This window comes from Anoplopoma fimbria, chromosome 21, assembly GCF_027596085.1.
Source record: "Anoplopoma fimbria isolate UVic2021 breed Golden Eagle Sablefish chromosome 21, Afim_UVic_2022, whole genome shotgun sequence".
NCBI classification, from domain to species: domain Eukaryota; kingdom Metazoa; phylum Chordata; class Actinopteri; order Perciformes; family Anoplopomatidae; genus Anoplopoma; species Anoplopoma fimbria.
Window position 1 is genome coordinate 5,519,034 of NC_072469.1, and position 23,271 is coordinate 5,542,304.

General features: G+C 45.0%; 2 protein-coding genes and 1 long non-coding RNA gene across 3 annotated transcripts; all 3 read left to right on the plus strand.

Moving 5' to 3' along the window:
* The first annotated feature begins 3,979 nt into the window (after positions 1–3,979).
* LOC129110863 (uncharacterized) lies at positions 3,980–4,425 on the plus strand. The gene is made up of 3 exons (XR_008532297.1): positions 3,980–4,075; positions 4,161–4,207; positions 4,276–4,425. It is a non-coding gene; the product is annotated as an uncharacterized LOC129110863 (long non-coding RNA).
* Positions 4,426–4,447: 22 nt separating this feature from the next.
* Positions 4,448–6,757, plus strand: LOC129111086 (adhesive plaque matrix protein-like). The gene is made up of 3 exons (XM_054623382.1): positions 4,448–4,475; positions 4,523–5,292; positions 5,437–6,757. Exons 1-3 carry the CDS (start codon positions 4,448–4,450, stop codon positions 6,670–6,672), a joined length of 2,034 nt encoding a protein of 677 aa, XP_054479357.1. The 3' UTR covers positions 6,673–6,757.
* Positions 6,758–6,902: 145 nt separating this feature from the next.
* On the plus strand, positions 6,903–8,423 carry LOC129110864 (proline-rich protein HaeIII subfamily 1-like). Its single transcript, XM_054623110.1, has 2 exons — positions 6,903–8,168; positions 8,245–8,423. Exon 1 carries the CDS (start codon positions 6,997–6,999, stop codon positions 8,128–8,130), a length of 1,134 nt encoding a protein of 377 aa, XP_054479085.1. The 5' UTR covers positions 6,903–6,996; the 3' UTR covers positions 8,131–8,168; positions 8,245–8,423.
* Positions 8,424–23,271: the final 14,848 nt, after the last annotated feature.

The following is a 23,271-nucleotide window of genomic DNA, read 5'->3' on the forward strand; positions in this document are numbered from 1 at the left end:
ACCCCAGGTTCCCCAGATGCAGCAGCAGGTGCAGCGGCCCAAAGCCCCAGGTTCCCCAGCGACCCAAGCAGCAGCAGCCTGGCTATCCTTCCCAGCAGCAGCCTGGGTATCCTCCCCAGAAGCAGCTGCAACAGCCCCAGGTTCCCCAGCAAACACAGCAGCTGCCTGGCTATCCTGCCCAGCAGCAGCCCCAGCGTTCCAAGCAGCAGCAGTCTGGCTATCCTCCCAAGCAGCAGCCGCAACAGCCCCAGGTATCCAAGAAACTCCAGCAGCAGCCAGGTATCCCGTTCCAGCAGCAGCCGCAACAGCCCCAGGTATCCAAGAAACCCCGCAGCAGCCTGGCTATCCTGCCCAGCAGCAGCCGCAACAGCCCCAGGTATCCAAGAAACCCCCGCAGCAGCCTGGCTATCCTGCCCAGCAGCAGCGTCCGCAACAGCCCCAGGTTCCCATCCCCCCAGCAGCATGGCTATCCTGCCCAGCGTCCGCAGGTGCCCAAGGTTCCTAGCTATCCTCCCCAGCCGCAGGTGCCCCAGGTTCCAGGCCCCCGCAGGTGCCCCAGGTTCCTAGCTATCCTCCCCAGCCACAGGTGCCCCAGGTTCCTAGTTATCCTTCCCAGCCGCAGGTGCCCCAGGTTCCTAGCTATCCTCCCCTGCAGCAGGTGCCCCAACCCCAGGTTCCCCAGATGCAGCAGCAGCCTGGCTATCATCCCCAGCAGCAGCGGCCGCAACAGCCCCAGGTTCCCCAGCGACCCAAGCAGCAGCAGCCTGGCTATCCTTCCCAGCAGCAGCCTGGGTATCCTCCCCAGAAGCAGCTGCAACAGCCCCAGGTTCCCCAGTGGCCCAAGCAGCAGCAGCCTGGCTATCCTTCCCAGCAACAGCCACAACAACCCCAGCGTTCCAAGCAGCAGCCTGGGTATCCTCCCCAGAAGCAGCCGCAACAGCCCCAGGTTCCCCAGCAACCGCAGCAGCAGCCTGGCTATCCTGCCCAGCAGCAGCGTCCGCAGGTGCCCCAGGTTCCTAGCTATCCTCCAGGTCCCCAGGTTCCTAGCGCAGGTGCCCCAGGTTCCTAGCTATCCTCCCCAGCCGCAGGTGCCCCAGGTTCCTAGCTATCCTCCCCAGCCGCAGGTGACCCAGGTTCCTAGCTATCCTCCCCAGCTGCAGGTGCCCCAGGTTCCTAGCTATCCTCCCCAGCCGCAGGTGCCCCAGGTTCCTAGCTATCCTCCCCAGCCGCAGGTGCCCCAGGTTCCTAGCTATCCTTCCAGCATCCGCAGGTGCCCCAGGTTCCTAGCTATCCTCCCCCGCTGCAGGTGCCCCAACCCCAGGTTCCCCAGATGCAGCAGCCTGGCTATCATCCCCAGCAGCAGCGGCCGCAACAGCCCCATCCCCAGCGACCCAAGCAGCAGCCTGGCTATCCTCCCGAGCAACAGCCCCAGGTTCCCCAGTGGCCCAAGCAGCAGCAACCTGGCTATCCTTCCCAGCAGCAGCCGCAACAGTCCCAGGATCCCCAGCAGCTTGGCTATCCTGCCCAGCAGCAGCGTCCGCAACAGCCCCAGGTTCCCAAGCATCCCCAGCAGCAGCCTGGCTATCATCCCCAGCAGCAGCCGCAACAGCCCCAGCAATCCAAGCAGCAGCCTGGCTATCCTCCCAAGCAGCAGCCGCAACAGCCCCAGGTTCCCCAGCAGCAGCCGCAACAGCCCCAGCGACCCAAGCAGCAGCCTGGCTATCGTCCCCAGCAGCCTGGCTACCGTCCCCAGCAGCAGCCGCAACAGCCCCAGCGATCCAAGCAGCAGTCTGGCTACCGTCCCCAGCAGCCTGGCTATCGTCCCCAGCAGCAGCCGCAACAGCCCCAGCGATCCAAGCAGCAGCCTGGCTACCATCCCCAGCAGCGGCCACAACACCCCCAGGTTCCCCAGCGACCCAAGCAGCAGTCCCAGGTGTTCCAAGAGTCTTTTTACATGCCCCAGATGCCACGTTACCTGGCCAAGCAGCCACGTTATAGTAATTATTGAACTTTGGCCCAAGGAGCTCTCCAAATGGCTTCAAATTGGTAAGCTATGATCATGTCATAGTTTTAGCAATATCTTTTGCATCTGAGTAATCTGGTCAACTTGAATTACTTCCAGGTACAGAGCCACTGAAGATCATGGATATGAACTTCAATTAAATCGACAGTCACACAATCTGAGATTCAGGCTTTCAAATACAGACTTTACTCAAATTTATGTTTTGTGTTTCAGGCATCGCAACACTGGCATTTCTTAAAATACTTCTTCCAACTGAACCATTGTCTTGACTTGTCAATAAACTCACTTTGTATCCTGTAATCTCCAGTGAATTGGTTTCTTTAAGACTGAAGTTTAGTGTGAAGTAGTGATCTAACTGACTAGGGGTCTGCTTTATGACCCTTGCATATGCACAAAACAGGGCTTGAGAGGTGTGTAACGTGACCCAAAACTACAAATGTGAACCTCATGAAGGTGCTAGATGAAAAGTCGGGATCAAACACTTGGGATGAATCGTCTCGGAACCACTAATGTCTGTTCAAATGATTTAGATAGCTATCTGAAATTTATTGAAGTTTATTCATTCCATACCGGTCAAAGAAAAAGTGCCTGTCATCTTTTTTTTTTTTTTTTTTTTAGGGCAATTACAAATAAAATGCTTAAAATTCACTTGACAGTTGAACCATGGCTTTTTTTTTTTTTTAACAAGTCTCCAGTCAATCACAACAATGCCGACATTCTGATGTTTAGTAGGTATAAAGAGTACCATATTTACCTTCTTAGATTTCTCGTTACAGACAAACTGACAACAGCTAACTGATGAGAGTATCATAAATGGTAAATGGACTGTACTTGTATCGCGCTTTTCTAGTCTTCTGACCACTCAAAGCGCTTTTACATTACTAATCATTCACCCTTTCATACCCATTCATACACTGAAGACAGGGGCTACCATGCAAGGTGCCACCTGCCCATCAGGGTCTCTCTAATCATTCACACCCATTCATACACCGATGGCACAGCCTTCGGGAGCAACTCAGGGTTAAGTGTCTTCCCCAAGGACACATCGACATGGACTGCCGGAGCTAGGGATCGAACCGCCGATCCTGATTGGAGGACGACCCTGCTCTCCACTGAGCCACAGCTGCCCCCATCAGCTCATTCACTCTGACGCCTCCAGTCTCCTCACAAATCCTAACAACCTACACATAGGGATTGTGTAAAGTCTGGAAATAAAGCCAGTGAGAGCTAATGCACAATCATTAGACTTCATATCCCCATCAGTTCTTATCATAATGCAATAAGTAAATAGTGTTCACCTATCAAAATTATATCAAAATGATATCCAGGGTGGTGATACCTAGGATTGTTGTGCGATTATGCTGCCTGATACTCTGGCACTGTTGGGGCTGTGAGTGTTCAGGGATCCCCTCATCCAAAAGCACTTAGACTTCTGTGTCTAGAAGAGTAAGGAACCACTGATCAGCAGGCTCATTTCTATGAATCAATGTTCATATTGTGCTTTGCATTGACCGTTAATGGTTGAATGTGTGCGTGTAGAGGACGGGATGTGAGGCTTAACCAGCTGCAATCATTTGCAGGTGGATTTGGAATTTCTAAAAAATAATTGCGGAAGGTTTTGTAAATCAGTATTCCTCCTTTGAAAGTACGCAAACATTTATTGTGGATCCTACACTCTGTGGTCCCTGATACTTAAACTCTGTCCTACTTTTGGCAAATATTTACTTTGGCTTTTTTTATAGCAATCTTTTTCAGTCATGTTCAGGAATGAAATGCAAAAAAGCCTTTGAACAAGACTTCCCTTGTTCAAATAACACAGTGGTTCCCTATTGCCAACTAGTTAGCCACACCTGCCTTCAACTGCTCACACCTGTGTCCAGTTAATCAACTAGGTAAGATGGATGAGCTTAAAGAGAGCTCCAGTGTGTCTTCAGTCATTTCCTGTTTTCAGTCTGGTTCAGTTGTGTGGTTTGGTAGGAGCTGATAGAAGTGACAGGGTTTGCAGTGTCACTGGACTACTACTTTGGCTGAAGCCATGGGGTTTCTCTTGAGGTGAGTTTTAATAATTATTCTGTTTAATTGTTTGAATTGTGCAACTCATTAGTAAAGCATAGTTACTCTGGGATGTCTTGTCTAGATGGCTTCTGTTGTCCTTGCTAGCTGTTGGAAGACATCAAGCCCATGGTAAGTTTACTGAAGTTGTAAAGCTACTTATTGGTTTTTTTAGATGGACTAAAATGTTTGCTCTGCAGGTCTCAGTATTGGATCTGCTAAGAAGCATGGAGATAATGAAGTACCAGTTTCAGGCTATCAACCATATTCAAGTGGATCTAACACTGGAGTAAGCTCTTTATGGAGCGCTTGGTTTCTTGGTGGTGATGATGGTTTAACCTCTCATGCATATAAGGCAAGTAGCTACAACGCATGAATAATTCCCAGTTGCCATCATTAAGTCTGTGCCAGAAATCCGGTATTCATGAAGTTATCCTCAACAGGTAGCAGTGTCTGATCAGCAGCCTCGCTGGCCCCCCCAGCAACCGCAGACTGATCTACAGCCACAGAAGCCACCTCCGCAGGTGCCCCAGGTTCCTAGCTATCCTCCCCAGCCGCAGGTGCCCCAGGTTCCTAGCTATCCTCCCCAGCCGGAGGTGCCCCAGGTTCCTAGCTATCCTCCCCAACAGCAGGTGCCCCAGGTTCCTAGCTATCCTCCCCAGCCGCAGGTGCCCCAGGTTCCTAGCTACCCTTCCAAGCTGCAGGTGCCCAAGGTTCCTAGCTATCCTCCCCAGCCGCAGGTGCCCCAGGTTCCTAGCTATCCTCCCCAGCCGGAGGTGCCCCAGGTTCCTAGCTATCCTCCCCAACAGCAGGTGCCCCAGGTTCCTAGCTATCCTCCCCAGCCGCAGGTGCCCCAGGTTCCTAGCTACCCTTCCAAGCTGCAGGTGCCCAAGGTTCCTAGCTATCCTCCCCAGCCGCAGGTGCCCCAGGTTCCTAGCTATCCTCCCCAACCGCAGGTGCCCCAGGTTCCTAGCTATCCTCCCCAGCCGCAGGTGCCCCAGGTTCCTAGCTACCCTTCCAAGCTGCAGGTGCCCCAGGTTCCTAGCTATCCTCCCCAGCTGGAGGTGACCCAGGTTCCTAGCTATCCTCCCCAACCGCAGGTGCCCCAGGTTCCTAGCTATCCTCCCCAGCCGCAGGTGCCCCAGGTTCCTAGCTACCCTTCCAAGCTGCAGGTGCCCAAGGTTCCTAGCTATCCTCCCCAGCCGCAGGTGCCCCAGGTTCCTAGCTATCCTCCCCAACCGCAGGTGCCCCAGGTTCCTAGCTATCCTCCCCAGCCGCAGGTGCCCCAGGTTCCTAGCTACCCTCCCCAGCCGCAGGTGCCCCAGGTTCCTAGCTATCCTCCCCAGCCGGAGGTGACCCAGGTTCCTAGCTATCCTCCCCAGCTGCAGGTGCCCCAGGTTCCTAGCTATCCTCCCCAGCAGCAGGTGCCCCAGGTTCCTAGCGATCCTCCCCAGCTGCAGGTGCCCAAGGTTCCTAGCTATCCTCCCCAGCTGCAGGTGCCCAAGGTTCCTAGCTATCCTCCCCAGCCGCAGGTGCCCCAGTTTCCTAGCTATCCTCCCCAGCCGGAGGTGACCCAGGTTCCTAGCTATCCTCCCCAGCTGCAGGTGCCCCAGGTTCCTAGCTATCCTTCCCAGCTGCAGGTTCCCCAGGTTCCTAGCTATCCTACCCACCAGCAGCCTGGGTATCCTCCCCAGAAGCAGCCCCAGCATTCCAAGCAGCAGCAGCAGCCTGGCTATCCTTCCCAGCAGCAGCCCCAGGTTCCCCAGCAAACGCAGCAGCTGCCTGGCTATCCTGCCCAGCAGCAGCCCCAGCATTCCAAGCAGCAGCAGCAGCCTGGCTATCCTTCCCAGCAGCAGCCCCAGCATTCCAAGCAGCAGCAGCAGTCTGGGTATCCTCCCCAGAAGCAGCCGCAACAGCCCCAGGTTCCCCAGCAACCGCACCAGCCTGGCTACCCTGCCCAGCAGCAGCGTCTGCAACAGCCCCAGATTCCCCTGCAACCCAAGCAGCAGCATGGCTATCCTTCCCAGCAGCAGCCCCAGCATTCCAAGCAGCAGCAGCCTGGCTATCCTCCCAAGCAGCAGCCGCAACAGCCCCAGGTATCCAAGAAACCCCAGCAGCAGCCTGGCTATCCTGCCCAGCAGCAGCCCCAGCGTTCCAAGCAGCAGCAGCAGCAGTCTGGCTATCCTCCCAAGCAGCAGCCGCAACAGCCCCAGGTATCCAAGAAACCCCAGCAGCAGCCTGGCTATCCTGCCCAGCAGCAGCCGCAACAGCCCCAGGTATCCAAGAAACCCCCGCAGCAGCCTGGCTATCCTGCCCAGCGTCCGCAGGTGCCCAAGGTTCCTAGCTATCCTCCCCAGCCGCAGGTGCCCCAGGTTCCTAGCTATCCTCCCCAGCCGCAGGTGCCCCAGGTTCCTAGCTATCCTCCCCAGCCACAGGTGACCCAGGTTCCTAACTATCCTCCCCAGCCACAGGTGCCCCAGGTTCCTAGCTATCCTCCCCAGCCACAGGTGCCCCAGGTTCCTAGCTATCCTCCCCAGCCACAGGTGCCCCAGGTTCCTAGCTATCCTTCCCCAGCCACAGGTGCCCCAGGTTCCTAGCTATCCTCCCCAGCCACAGGTGCCCCAGGTTCCTAGCTATCCTCCCCAGCCACAGGTGCCCCAGGTTCCTAGCTATCCTCCCCAGCCACAGGTGCCCCAGGGTTCCCCAGCCACAGGTGCCCCAGGTTCCTAGCTATCCAGGTTCCTAGCATCCTCCCCAGCCGCAGGTGCCCCAGGTTTCCCCAGCCACAGGTGCCCCAGGTTCCTAGCTATCCTTCCCAGCCGCAGGTGCCCCAGGTTCCTAGCTATCCTCCCCTGCTGCAGGTGCCCCAGGTTCCTAGCTACCCTCCCCCGCTGCAGGTGCCCCAACCCCAGGTTCCCCAGATGCAGCAGCAGCCTGGCTATCATCCCCAGCAGCAGCAGCTGCAACAGCCCCAGGTTCCTAGCTATCCTCCCCTGCTGCAGGTGCCCCAGGTTCCTAGCTATCCTCCCCCGCTGCAGGTGCCCCAACCCCAGGTTCCCCAGATGCAGCAGCAGCCTGGCTATCATCCCCAGCAGCAGCAGCCGCAACAGCCCCAGCGACCCAAGCAGCAGCCTGGCTATCCTTCCCAGCAGCAGCCACAACAGCCCCAGCGTTCCAAGCAGCACCAGCAGACTGGGTATCCTCCCCAGAAGCAGCCGCAACAGCCCCAGGTTCCCCAGCAACCGCAGCAGCCTGGCTATCCTGCCCAGCAGCAGGTGCCCCAGGTTCCTAGCTATCCTCCCCAGCCGCAGGTGCCCCAGGTTCCTAGCTATCCTCCCCAGCCGCAGGTGCCCCAGGTTCCTAGCTATCCTCCCCAGCCGCAGGTGCCCCAGGTTCCTAGCTATCCTCCCCAGCCGCAGGTGCCCCAGGTTCCTAGCTATCCTCCCCAGCTGCAGGTGCCCCAGGTTCCTAGCTATCCTCCCCAGCTGCAGGTGCCCCAGGTTCCTAGCTATCCTCCCCAGCCGCAGGTGCCCCAGGTTCCTAGCTATCCTCCCCCGCTGCAGGTGCCCCAACCCCAGGTTCCCCAGATGCAGCAGCAGCCTGGCTATCATCCCCAGCAGCAGCGGCCGCAACAGCCCCAGGTTCCCCAGCGACCCAAGCAGCAGCCTGGCTATCCTCCCGAGCAACAGCCCCAGGTTCCCCAGTGGCCCAAGCAGCAGCCTGGCTATCCTTCCCAGCAGCAGCCGCAACAGTCCCAGGTTCCCCAGCAGCCTGGCTATCCTGCCCAGCAGCAGCGTCCGCAACAGCCCCAGGTTCCCCAGCAGCAGCCGCAACAGCCTCAGCGATCCAAGCAGCAGCCTGGCTACCGTCCCCAGCAGCAGCCGCAACAGCCCCAGCGATCCAAGCAGCAGCCTGGCTACCGTACCCAGCAGCGGCCACAACACCCCCAGGTTTCCCAGCGACCCAAGCAGCAGTCCCAGGTGTTCCAAGAGTCTTTTTACATGCCCCAGATGCCACGTTACCTGGCCAAGCAGCCACGTTATAGTAATTATTGAACTTTGGCCCAAGGAGCTCTCCAAATGGCTTCAAATTGGTAAGCTGTGATCATGTCATAGTTTTAGCAATATCGTTTGCATCTGAGTAATCTGGTCAACTTGAATTACTTCCAGGTACAGAGCCACTGAAGATCATGGATATGAACTTCAATTAAATCCACAGCAGCAATCTGAGATTCAGGCTTTCAAATACAGACTTTACTCAAATCCATGTCTTGTGTTTCAGGTATCGCAACACTGGCATTTCTTAAAAGACTTCTTCCAACTGAACCATTGTCTTGACTTGTCAATAAACTCACTTTGTATCCTTTAATCTCCAATGAATTGGTTTCTTTAAGACTGAAGTTTAGTGTGAAGTAGTGATCTAACTGACTAGGGGTCTGCTTTATGACCCTTGCATATGCACAAAACAGGGCTTGAGAGGTGTGTAACGTGACCCAAAACTACAAATGTGAACCTCATGAAGGTGCTAGATGAAAAGTCGGGATCAAACACTTGGGATGAATCGTCTCGGAACCATTAATGTCTGTTCAAATGATTTAGATAGCTATTGGGACATTTTCACTTAAAAACAAAATGTCATAGTGTTAGAGGAAAAGTCAGGTGACCACCAAAGTAAGTTGGACCATGAATGTATGCACAATATTTCATGGAATGGTACCCTTTTTTTAAAAACGCTAACAAACCGTTGACATCTTGGCCAGAAATATGGAGATAAATGTCAAACTCTTCCCACTGGAGAATTTTTGAATTGCACAGGTGTTACTAATGACCCTAACCATGGCTCTGTTCTCAGATATTCCAGTGAGTGACAGTGAGCCAGCATAATGGGAAGCTAAAACTCACAGCAGCTAAATGGAATTCTGTCATTAATTTCCTTATTTACACCTGTGCTTTTACTAAGATGTCAATGTCCTCCGGGAAAAATCTTTGCCAATGTTTGATTAACAGTTGTCTAGTCTGTTGCAATAACTGTCTTGTACATTTGCCTTCCTCCTCAAGATGTTTGTCAGTTCTCATTTTTTTTGGGAGGTTACCCTTACTCTAAATTGTGTAACACAGACAAATGCTTCATAAAAATATATATACACCATCTAAATCTTGTCCTTGTTAGCTCTTGTAAGTAATTTTCTAAAACAAATATTTCAATAACAAATTTATACTTTTTTGGTGGTCATTTTGTCTCAGTTGATGGGCGTACCCAAGATATTCATTTTCCGACATACTGTAGCCTTGAATGTGCTGCTGACAGCACGGCCTCTGTCAGTGCACGATGCTGTTCAGCCTAATGAGGGACAAGCTTAGGCCAAGACTTGACTTTGATTTCTCTCTCCAGTATGATTTTGATGGGCAGCTCTGCTGTCTCATGGATATTCGGAAGCCTCCACAAAAGGCCGTCTCGAAAGTCATTCGATCGGAAAGTGATTCCAGCTCAATTGGAACTGCAGACGTTGAGACACTCCCTCATTTGCCCCTGGCTGCCTGCCCTCAGGGCCTGTCTGATGCTTTTCCCGGACCAAACATTTCTATACAAAGTGGCATGGGCACTTAATTAGGTAAACACTTTTTATTCTGCAACGAGAGCCACCTCAGTTGTAAGAAGAATAGAAAAACTAAATTAAAGATGCAATTAGTATCTGGTTATCTTATCTTGATACAAAAAAAATACATGTTGATTCTTTATGTAAATGCATGAAGAATACATTACTGTCCAATCTGGCAGTTTACATTTCAGTGTAACTTACTCATTCCAGTCTCCTTAGGAATAACATCCCCAATAGATGATTCTGCAGAGTCAAATTTACCTCTAATGACAGACTATGCCAATGCAGTGGTTGTTTGCCTTATGAAGCAAGGTGGAAAGACAGTATGTTTGATGGTGTAACCATACTGCACTTTGCACAGATATTGTAGGGAAAGGTTAACATTTAACAAGAATGATTGTCTGCAGCCGTGCTACAGTAGCAGCAGTAGCACGGCTGAGATGCATTAATTGGGCATAGCAGTGCTTTGAGCTAAATGCCAATGTCCGAATCCTAACACAATGACAGTGCTAACATACATGTTTAGCAGGTTTAAAATGTTCACCATCTAAATTTAGTGTGTTTTCTAAGTACAACTGAGGTTGATGGGAATGTCCGTTTTGGAGGTATTTGGTCATGAATAAAAGTGTTGGACAAAATGACAGTGCTTGATGAATTAATCCTGTGGGGAACATGAACGTCTGAATCAAATGTCGTTGAAATCTAGCCAATAGTCGTTTACAATGTAGACTTCCTGACTGCGCTTAAGAAACAGTCGGGGGATTACCAAAGTCATTAAGATACTGTACATCCTCTCGAGACCATGAATGTCTGGACAAAGAATTCTGCCAAACCATCTTGTTAATATTGTGATATATTTAACCAGAAAAGAGAAGATTTAGACCTGTTGGTGGCGCTAGATTAAAGGCAGAGGGTTCACCAAAGTCAGAAGGCATGATCTGCTGGCGCCCTTGAATATCTGTACAAAATGTCATCCACTCAAGAGCTGAAATACTTCAGTCTGGACCAAAGTAGTGGACAACAATCATTGCTATCTCTAGAGCAACATGTTTGCATCGACATTCTGCCTGGTGATATATTCAACACACTGAGTGTGAATCTGGCTGAGGTTTAAGTCGGTCACATCTTTCACATCCACTCTGCATCTGCTTTCTTCTCGACGGTAAATGGTCAGATGGCAAAAAAAATCTGAACAGAGGGGACCAGCTGTTGAGATCTGAAAGTGTTGAGGTGTCATTTGATGCTTGCAGTGAGCCACACGGCAACAAAATAAAATTCATGTGAGCTGCAATGCAGTTTCCTGCTCAGCTTCCTAAACTGATTGCAGATGAGATTAGAGGAGCACTGAAATAAAGAAAGAGCGAAAACTCACCTGAGATTAGAAAGCTGGAGGAGGTGACCTTTGCGATTGTAAATTGTAAATAGACTTCCATTTGAACTAGATATATATCTAAAATGAAATATATATTATTTATCATAAACCACTTCACTTCTTAATTTCCCTTATGTAAATCTGTTCTTATTTAACTTTTAGTCCTTTGATTCAATGACTATGTTTACATGCATATATTTCATTTTTTGACCTTTTTCTGAAAAAAAGACAATATTCCTGTTAAGCTGTTTACAATGTTAATGAAAATGAATTATTCCACTAATAATGCCCTTTACATGCAGCTGTGCATACTCTTATTAAAGTCTGGCAAAAAAATAACTTAATCACTTAATATTGTCTTATTCAGAATAATAGTATTATATTAGTGTGCATTTAAACATAGTCGATGTTTAACACTTTACAACTACTGGTTTTATAAAGGCAGCAATCGCAGGCAGATGGTTGAGGCATGTTGTGACACTTTGACTAATTGGTTTTTCATCTCCATTTCAATTAAAGATGAAAAAAATACTCCATGTTATTCAAAATTAAATAAATGTTAGTTATTTTTTGCCTTGTAACTCTAACAACTTGTTTTTAATTAACTACTGACAGTGTTAGAGTAAAACCTCTTTTGTGATAAAGGCTTACCTTGGAAACACATGACATAAGTGACTGACTTCTTTTCATGTTCTGAAATTAGTTTCTGCACACTCCTTAATCAGTAGTATTGCACTTTTCTTGGAACAACTTGACATCAACACAACACGATTGCCCACATTGAATTACATGAGGATGATCTGAAAATCTACAAAACGTGAAAGGTTTCTCTTTTCATTTAACACATAGTATCCAGTAACAAAGAGCTTACAGTTTTGCCCTTTGCGTGCCATGATAAGACGACACACTATCAGCCTTATAATGGTCGAAATGCCACAGACGCGAGAAAGTGTAAAAAAAGACGGTTGGTTATTTAAATTGCAATGTACTGTGACACAATAGAAGACAGTCGATGCAGCATCTGTGACATCCTGAGACGCCCCGAAGCAAACTAGCATGTCAGATTTGTTTTTTTGCCTTTGTTATCCCAGTGTGATGGCGTTCTCTCCTCCGTTACACTCTGAATATAATTCATCCTCCTCCATCCGTCTACCTCCCACTGAATGTGTCCTCTGTATAGATCAAGAGCTGATTGTCAGACATGGTCTAAGAAAGTAAAATCAATCCAGAGTGATGACTTTCCTAAAATGATTCACTGTAGCAGCAGGCCGTGAGCCTCGAGATTCTTTTATTGTGTTTGTGGGAACCTGATTGGTGAAAGTGCTGTGAATGGGAGAATCACTCTGGTAAATGAATCTCCCACTCTCTCCCTGTACTGTTGCTTTGACAAAGTGCTGAAGGACAGCTAACGAACCAGATGCCCTTACATGCACCTGAAAGGAGACGGCGAAAAATATATATATATATGAGGAGATACTGCTGGGTTCATTTCCCTGTTCACTCAGATAATAGTTTTTTTTTTCTGAACCTGTGAGCGGCTGCTCAGATAATCGCGTCACCTCTGTCTTTTTATCTTACTCATATCTGTGGCCTGTAAAGTCATATCCATACAGAGTGATGCTGCTGCAGCAAAACCTTCATAAATTAAAAGCTTTCGGCGAATGCCTGACAACGAGGTGCTCATGCTCCTAATTCCACATCATTTTCTGTGCTGTGTGTAACCACACTAACTGAAGGGCTGAATGTTTGGAGAGCGTTCAAATACTGGTTCTTTTTATAATTCAATTTTTTTTATTATTGGGAAATATAGCAAATGGTTTTGGATTTAAAATGCCTGAAACATTTATGTAAAAAAGAAACAAGTAACTAACATTCAAAGAAATGTTGTGGAGAAGTATGAAGGAGCATAACATGGAAAGCTATTTAATATTACATTATCTTAATTCAGTTATCAAAACTATTACTTTAATAAATGCATTGACTGGGTTTAAGTGAGTTAATACACATTGTATTTAGATGCTGATTTATTTTGTTATTCTGCAACAGTGGCAGTGAGGTATTTTTATCATGTATGTAGGAAAAAGAAAAACCGGGGAAAACAGTGAAAAGATTGGTCCGGTTTGGTTCCGCTTTCTGCATCACTACGGGGGGAGGAAAGCTCTCGCTGTCTGGTTTACATTCCCTGCCTCACTGTTGATGCCTTGCACCCAAATAGGACTGGGCACGAGGAAACCAAATCCTTGCATCCATTAAAGTTGTGACACTGAAGGGTCTGCAAACAACTTCAGAAGCAAAATTCTTCTAAGATGGATGACTCTGGGACAACCCACTGGGCAGAATTTGCCCTGTGTGTTACATATTCCAAAATGACCACCCTTATCTCTCTTAACATATGGTTAATATTAGAAAGAGATTAGTGGCTGCCTTGAATCATTGTCCGGGCATGAGGGTGAGAGAATGGAAATGTATTGTATGTGTACAAGGGATTTTATTCGAAAAATATTTGCGACATTTTAGTCCTCCTCTCTGTAAGCTGGTCAAACAGGAAGTGTTGTCTGTGCTAATGCCAGAGCATTTTGATCTGTGATTACCTTCAGGGGTCTGGAAAAGTCTCTAAGTGTGAAAATATGGAAATTGCACTGCCACGCAAAAAACCTGACCGCGTGTGCCCCCATTGCTCTGAGTGCCAACATGTCTGGCCATAGTGGCATGTGGGCGGCCTAAAATGCCCCGTTGGTCACCATTAGTGCCCCTCTGGTTGGTACAAAGGACCCTCTGGTGAACTCAAGTGCTCTTCTAGTGTGACCCGAAGGCAAAATGAACAATTACATTAAACATGCACATGATTGCCCCCATTATTTTTTCTCCATTTTTACAAGTCTGATCTCATAAAAATACATAAAATGACCACGACTTCTTAACAGCGTATAATGAGGTGGTGGCGCGTAATGTGTTAAAGTTTTGTGCCAGCACCAAAGAAACAGTGAGAATGGAACGTCAATCAGGAACTTTTGTTGTGGTAGACAAATTAAAATTCCAAGGCTCAACAGATATATGTTTTAGTTTGTTTGATGGATGGATGGATGATGGGTCAAATGAAGTATTTTATTCAGGAGACTTGGGTTTGTGAATCGTGTGAGATCAAAAGTCTATGTTGACAATTTTTTTAATTACGCACGCAACGTAAGTTATGTTCCATTAAGCCATGATCTTTTCTTTACTTTTTGCATGTAGTTTTAACATTTCAACATTTTGCGCTGTTAATGTCTAGCATGAACATGAAACTGGAGGTCGACAAATGGTACATTTATAAAGGCTGATATAATCACAATAGTGTGGAGCAGGAGAAATGAGCTGTTGCGTTATATATTCAAGAGACAAGTTTTGAGGGGGAAATAAACAGAAAATTAGTCAGATATGACAATCAGCTATTAGCATGACCAGAAAGCAATATGAAAGGAAGTAACATGTGATTTCCAATAAAATGTAGGAAAATCTTGTGTATAAACAGAATATTTTGGATAGAATCCTTTCATTGAAGAATATTTGAGGTATAAGGTATCTAAGGTAAAGATTGGATTTAGATTTGTAGATTAAAGCATACTGTAGCATGTGGGTATAAAGTTGGTGGGTCAGACAGCTGTTTTGAGGTTTAAGTTGTGGTCTGGAGAACGACCAGTCATTTAAACTACAAGACCAAAGGCCTTTGGGGGAATAGTTTTGAGAATAACAACCTCAGGCTCCTGTCATGAGAGATTTTTATAGAAAATCAATGCACTTAAAGGCACAAATATCTTCTTTTTGTTTGCCTTACCAGTATTGGTAAAACTGGGACACTTGGAGCTGAGATGTCTCGGCCGTTATCAGGCCAGCTGGCAGCCGGTCCACACCGCTCACTCACCCCGCTGAAAGGTGTATGGCATTTTGATAAGAGTTTTGAGTTTACCTGCATTACCATGTTCCTTGCTGGGTGTTATGACGGGCTGTATTACTGTGTTGTGTCTGCCCTCCAGGCGGTTTCACTGTTATCTGGGCCCAGCCAGGCTCTCACAGGAGAGCTATAAATGAGCGCTGACAAATGTGATAGCTCATGTGTGGCCATACACTACCTTTACTCTCATGAATAAAAGATGAGGAAGTATAGACCCGTTTATGCAAGAAATATGAGTCCAATTTTATGAGGGTCTGTGTGTCTGTGTGTTGATCACTAGCCCTGTTCCTGTTCCATAAACATACAAAATTCAAATTATTTTGGCATCAAACTCCCATTTTGTATTATAATGGCACTCTGCAGTTCCAGTCATATCTTAATGAGAGGTTGGATTGTGGAGGAAAGAACTCTTTATATTTCTTTCATTCTCTCCATGAAGCGTTCCTCCTCTGCTCTATGCTCTCCCTCTGCAGATAAACAGCTTACCTTTGGCATGACCCATTCCACTTTAATAAGCACTGAGTACTCCACTGTCCCACTTTTCAAAGCCGTTAATTTGATAAGTGAGGGGATCTCTCACTTAGCAATCATATTCTGGACAATTAAACCCATATCTGAAGAATAGGGCCTGTCTGGAGGGCTTTTTACTGCCAATTATGTGGAACCGTTTGTCTTAATGTCTAATATTCTGTTGAAATGAGCCATTGTTTGTCAGAGAGCCATCGCCGATACTCCGACGTGGTTTTTAATCTTTACTTCATTTAAATTTAAACGCTGTGGGACATACTCTATCACTGAGGTGATGTCCATTGTAAATTCACTCAGTTTATTTATATTCTCTCGAAGGGAAATTTGTTCTTTAAACAACCTTTTTGTAGTTTTGGTCATCATTTGTGAAACATTTTTACTCACCCAGTTAATTACCGGGATCTGAGAATTTGGTGACTTCGGTACAAAGAACCCAGCGAGAAAAAAAAATGAATTAACGTCAACTATCTGCTACAATCCATGTTTATAAACCAACCAATCGTTATACAACATGAAATGCATAAAATGTACCGAAAAGCTAGCATAAGACCCACTTTTTATGATAATTAGTCTATTCTCATTCCCTGCAGGTCGGGGTGGATGGATGGGTTAAACAAACACAGGACTTTCACCCAGAAGACTTACTTTTTTTTGTGTAACTAAACAGGTTCTGCAATGAAGGGGCTTACAAAAAAACACTGTTTTCGTAATGCTGGATATTTGCAGGAAAACGCATGGAAAATTACTTTTGTAAGATATGATATGGACAGCTGTATGAGGATATTTTGCGCCTATTTGGTTGCTTAATAAACGCGTACATCGATTGAGAATAATGCCACTGCTAAAAAAATATTTTCCTCAAACTCATTTTGCAACACCGTCACTCCATGTTACCTGCTTTTTCTTGGTTAAAACCCACTTCACATTCTACTCCTTATATTTTAAGGGTTTTCAATGCGTAAAAGTGTCAGCCAAAGCTTGTTTTGCTAAGTGCGAATATGTCATAGTTGAATTAGGGAGTCACTGCAAAATTCCAAACTACAGTGTGTATCACCTTTAATGTTTGCCTTTTGTTTCTCTTCCAAATAAGTATGGTAAAAAGGGAGGTTTGTTTTAAACATTTCGGAAGCTTATGTTCATGATAGCATTAGTGGGTACAACATTTTTGACCAAATCCCACAACAAACCCAAGTCTCAGGTGTATAATTCTTCTTCTTTTCAACAAGGGACACAATCTGAGAGGGCCAAAGGTCAGAACACACCTGATTAAAGCCGTGGTGAACCCAAACAGACCATAACAGAGAGAGAACTGACCACACTGCCAGCGGCTCTATTGGACATCCATGAAGAAACAATGCAATACTTGTTGTTTTTCCTGCACTTCATACTTCACACCCTCAGTCTCACCTCTAAAAAACAGGTTTTCTGCTGTAACGATTACAACAAGACACATGATCAGAGGTGCTGCTTGGATCCCCTCCGGTAGTGGACCTACTGACACACAGACCCAAAACCTACAACAATACAATGTAACCCTGCCTCAACTGATTAGACTGAACATAGTGTAATTTGATTGGGTCTCAATACTGGCAAGACCTCTAGTTCCTGTCCTGTTGGTGGCTAAAACTAGTAGGAAGTAAAAAATGAAAGATCAGGGTTGCAAAAACAAAAAAAACAAAGAAATGATCCACTAACTTCTCTAAATTAATTCAGTAAAGCAGCAGGAAGGCTCGTGGGCACATCGACCTGTCTGATCTGAGATCAAACCCACCACCAACGGCCACTTCCCCCTCCGTCCCAACATGACAAATGAAGAACTATGAGGCTATTGAACAGCTGGATAAACACAGGCAGCAGAGCCCACAGTGCACAGAGATCCGTCAAACGTCATCGCCTCCTGACAGCTGGGTCGGCCGGGTCTCATATAATAGTGATGAATATTTCCCCTGCACTGATAGAAAGCCTCAAGTCCAGAAACTATCAAACTATATGTGGACCCTCAAAATCTCTCAGAGTTACTTTTTTTTTAAGCGAGTGAGTCAGTTGTGTGATCACAGCTCAGTAGGAGAAAATACTCTACGGGCATGTCACTGACCGATTTCATTAGACATTCATGATGGGAGGTTTAGTCACTCGTTGCTTTCCAAAAAATGAACAGCATGATGCGATTGCAACTAAATAAGGGTTTTAAATGACTGAAGCTGAAGCTTTTTTTTGGAAGTTTGTTACTTCAATTTAATTCACTCTTAAAGAAACAAACAGCAGTTATGTCTACATTTTAAAAGAGTTTATAATAATAGTACTTTTACATATCTGAATAGGAAAAATAACCCAGTCAAAAACAGTGCAGGAAACTATTTTCTGTGATTTAAAAAAACAAAACAGAAAAAGCTTTGTAACAGAAGCAGAAATGGGATGGCACATCGTGTGGTTTGTTTCCGTCTAGGTGTTGTATCCGTGGAACGAGCCACCTTGTTTTGGTAAACAGGATTAGATCATGATTCACTTCATGGAATCAATTTCACAGTGTATTACAGCAGCATCCTCCTGCAAGATCAGTCTGAATGTCATTTTGGTGAATGATTTGTCTCAGTGCACAAGCATTTTTTCCCCGCGTACTGTACCTACACTCCTCAGTTTATCATATTTGCCCTCGGAAAATCTTTATTAGCGCGAAAAGGCTCGCAATGGGTCTCCTGGGAGAGCGGGGCCGGCGTTGATGCGGATGACAGCAGCAGTCTCTCTTTTCACACACTGTAGTGTTGACAGACGTGGAATACTAAGGATCTGTCAGAAAGCACTGCAGAACTCACTGCTCGAGCTGAACCGGCTATAAATATTTCAGGAAATAACAATCAGGGCTGTTTTTTTCTTTCCAGAGTCATCCATAAGTATGACTGACTTGTTTTGAAGATGGTTGTTGTTTTGATGGATTTGCGGGCTGACAGTGACTGCTCCCTGTCTGTGTGGATGCTGATGATGTGTCTGCCACCTGAAGCCGACAGGATGTGAGTGCACACGGCGTTCATACAGAAGCAATAGTGACATTACAACTACACATTGCCGCTTCGCTTTCTCTTTTCATAAGTCGGCACATATTTTTAAATCATGGCATTTATCAGCAATGGATAAATATAGAGCCAACGAATGAGTGTTCAACTGGAGGGGGCAACGTTATGAAACTGGAGCTAATTGTTGGTTTAGGTAGGGATGCACCAAAGCCAGACCAAGTACAAGTACTTTCATTTGAGTACCTGAGAAACTGAGTATCTATATGAATATTTAATAATACCATTACATTTTTAACAATGCCCTTGTATACCAAAATAAGTAAAAAAACTAAATAAGTTTTGTTTACATCAGATGTTCCTCACAAATTAATTTTTGGAAATCTTCATGAACCACTCTTCACTTGGGAATAAATAAGATCCACCACATAGTACCTCTTTAAAATATATATATATATATATATATATATATATACATATATATACACTGTATATATATATGTGTGTTACTTTTAAAGCTGGTTGGCCTGTTCCTCTCAATTTTCCCTCTTCCAAAACAAGAGTAAAGGAAACTTAGAACGACTGCCAGGAGATTTCATAAAAAATAAAAAAAAAGTGTTAACTGCATGCCAAAATAATCACAGCACACAGGGTCAAATAGCCTCCTAAGACAAGTTGTGACAAGCTGACAAGTTATGTAGAATTTAAAAGGCCATTTTTTTAAATAAATGTCTGACGCATCTTTGTGCAATTACTTTCACAAACAGATTAGAAACTGTGAGCTAAAATTAGCACCAGACAAACAAGGATTGATTCAAAAGAAGGCAGTGATTACTCCAGTGTCACAACCAATGGTGCTAATTAGTGATAGCCTTTAACTTCGCTGTCAGCGTGCTCATTTGCTAAACAGGATGTTAATATGTATGAAAAATAAGCAACAGAAAAATAAGCTTTGGCAGAACACTTGATTTATGAAACAAAGCTGCAGAATATTTAAAAGTAGAAAGGTTTATTAAACTGACTGTAAATCTGATCTGGAGACAAATTGTCAAGATCAGACTAATATTTCAGACATTATGTTGTCTTCTTGTCGTGGGTTGGAGTGTTTGAAGAACCTTTCATTACCGGATGTGACAGCTTGTATTGTATTCACAGTGTGAGTCTTGTTGTCACCTTGTGATTGTGTCATCATGCGTCCACCACAGAGGGGGTTTTGAGCACTAAAACAGGTGTTTCTTTATCTTTCTGTCTGTGTGTGGAAAGATTTTGTGACTGTGATAGCATCGCAACTGTGCAAGAGGCAATCACAAAACATAACAGGTGTGTAGTTGAAATAAAAATGTAGGCAGAGTCTGAATATGGGTGTGGTCAAAGCAAGGGCGCAGGAAGTAAGGGGGTAGGAAGTGGTGAAGGGGTCATTGGCCTACCACTTTACGCCCATAGCCAGATCTGGCATCGCAGCTGGTGTGAGCCCAGTAAAAAATGGTCACTAGTATCGTATATTTTTCCTCAAAAACTCCTGAAATCTTTTTTGAATATTCTTCTAAGCAATTATTTGTTTAATATTTGTTGTTTTGCAGATGAACCAATAACAGATCTAAAAAGACACTGATAAATCACTTCAACAATGTCAAGGGAAAAAAGATCTTGTTACAAAATCTATTTGTAATCCAAGAAATGGCACCTGGTATGAAGGATAAATCAAAGAAAATAATGCCCAAAAATAACCAACAAAATTGATCCATGATTCCTGTGAGCACATCTGACACGGCTAAATCTAACGTTTAGCAAATCAGGGCGAGAAGGAAAACAAACAATGTGAAAAAGAGGCAGAGGAGAGGCGTGAGGCCTTTCCTGGTCAGGTGGCAGAGGCGTCCAGATGCTGCGGAGGAGCAGCGAAGCAGATAATGTCCTGCCTAGATTACCTCCGGGGCCTGATTACAGTGGAGCGTCTCATCTGGGTCAGCTCCAAGCTGGTTCTGCAGGGATCAGCTGTTCCCACTGTCCTCCTGATGGTCCAAGGTCTCATCTGTCCCCAAACAGAGGTTTGAAAACATCTTTATGTGTTGTGAAATCAAATATTCATGTCAAAGATGTCACATATCCATTTAGGAAATGATAATGTGCTGTAAAGTATTCTGTTGCATCAAAACAAAAAGGAGCTAGATATACATGTTTTTTTGTGTTAGTTAGTCATGTGTCTGAGCTGCAGCCCTTAGACACATGTTGTCAAACAACATGTGTCTAAGGGCTGGCGCTTTCTTGTATGATTTCCTGTTGACGAAGCAATAAATTAGCATGGAGTCATTCAAGGGTTGCAGCAGACTTGACAGTCCCATGTTTGTGTTGTTCTTGCTAGAGCACCATGCATTGTAATACACCAGTTATGTAAGTCATTCTAATAGATCTGTAGGCAGCTTTAGTAATTTAGCTGGTGGATACGAAACATTCTGACTTTGACAAGATGATTTCTGTCAATTTGTGTCACTTCAAGTGTCTTGATTGCACACTAGTTATCATAGTTTAATATAGTAGACTTTATTTTGCTGTAAATTATGGAAAATTATGTTTGCATCTTCATTAATACAAAAATAAGGTGTGTATCTAAAAAAAAGTTTTTAATTGATACATCCCCTGCAAGACCAAATACAACAATACTACTTAGTCCCAAACCCATTTGTTCCCACTGAACAAGAGTAAACAGTGTATTTTGGGGTGAATATTTTCAAGATTTGGATTAATGTATGAATATACATCAGGTGCTTTGTTAGCACTTTCAATTCATTGACGTGTAGTGCAGTTAAACTGACCTCAAATGTTCATGTCAAAGAGTATAAGAACTGAGCCTTTTCCTCAATGATTTTATGTGTTTACATACAGCATTAAGAATAAACTGACTAAACCTTTTATAAACAAACTGATTAGAGGGTAGAGAGTTTGTGTTGATGGCTGCTGATTGGAAACATTTCATTTCTGACTCATGCAGCGAGGCCTCTATCTTTTCATCAGCTAACACTGTTAACCTAATTGGAACATGACTGCCTGCACACTGAGGGACTGATGATTATTGCTGATGTGGTCATTTTGCGTATCAATGTAACTTCCAAAATGATGAAGGCCAGAGGCTTTTAGGCTTAATTATGACCTATATTTAAATCCAAATTAGATACTCAATCTTAAAACAATTTTTTTCTGCTTTTTTCTGGAACCCTACAGAGGCGCCGCATGGGATACTTTAATTTGACTGCAAACTATACTTGATATCTGCTGCCATACTCCATGATGTCGTACATGTATCTATTGAAAGACATAAATGGTTTTGTTGTGTTTTATATATGAGCATCTATATCTTTGTAAATATATTCATCCATTCCTCTCATTTGAATTTTGAGTCCGACTAATTCTCCTTTAATGAATTGTTGACATCTTGCCGCAAGCCACAGTCCACATGTTGACATGTAAATCATTGTTTCTATTGATTTTCCCTCCATGCTTTTAAACATTGGAATAAACCAAAGGGGTGTTGGTGCCAGAAGTGTAACTTGAGAGCTGGAGAATCAGCTGAGAGACACTTGGCAGTGCCATCGTTAGAGTGCAAACATAATTAACTAATCATGCTGGCTGACATGTTAAATATACAGATGTAATTGACTGCCAATGTGAATTTGAAATATTCATACAGATGAGTCGCAACAGTTAGACGGTGATACTGTAACAAACACAATCCCAAAAACTAATTGGGTCAGCCACTGCTCAAAGAGGCAATTTGAAAAGCAATTACAGTCTCCAGTTTGCTCGTTAGCGGCTGATAACCGCTTGGAAATGTCTAAATCATCTGATGAATCTCGCCAAAATGGAAGTTTGCTCTTTTCAAACATCAGAGCACCTAATCAATTCCGGCATCACAGGTGAGCAATGAATGCCCAGATATTAAAGCTACCAATCCTTGGATGAACTGTATTCTTTAGGAACGTGTCCAATCCCATGATCCAATCCCATTATCACCAAAGTAACGGTCCCAGGCTGCATATGATCAAACACCGGATTTGTGCCTCTGAAGTTTCTCTGACTGAAACCAAATCCAAAGGAGTTGAAAATGGAGCGACTGATGTTGAAGGTGAATGAAATTGCTCACACATTCACTCTTTTATAAAGGAGAGGCAAATAGAAAGGGAATGAATGGAGAAAGGCTGGGTGATACAACATGTTCTGCTGTAGTAATTACTCAGTAATGGATAAAATAATTGATGTCAAGTTCGAAATTAAAAAGGTTATCACAAGATGTTAATAACTTATTTTTGTTTATTTTGTCAATGTTTACTATACTGTTGTGATCGTAAAGGGTCAGCTCAACCAAATTAAGAATGATAATAATTTAAAAAACTAATTTCACCCCTAGTAGTATGTAGAAGTAGTAGTTTGTTTTTGGGGTTTCCATGGATCTGCCTATGGGAATTCTTGCTTAACCCCAATACAATGGAGCTTCTACCTTTAATAATAAAGCATTTTCAGTGAAAGATATTAACAGCAGTGATCCTCAATTTCCTTAAAATTGGGTTGAATGAGTTGATCATATGGGAATCATGGCTGTGGTGAGGTAAATGTAGCATTTGAATAACTTTCAGAGTACGTTAGTGAGATTATAAAACTATAAGTCTACAGAAAATTCTGGCCTATTTGTAGTGATTAAAAGGGGGTCACCAAAATATCAGGGTCCATCCACTGGGGACCATTTTATGAAAATTTGGCCATTGATGC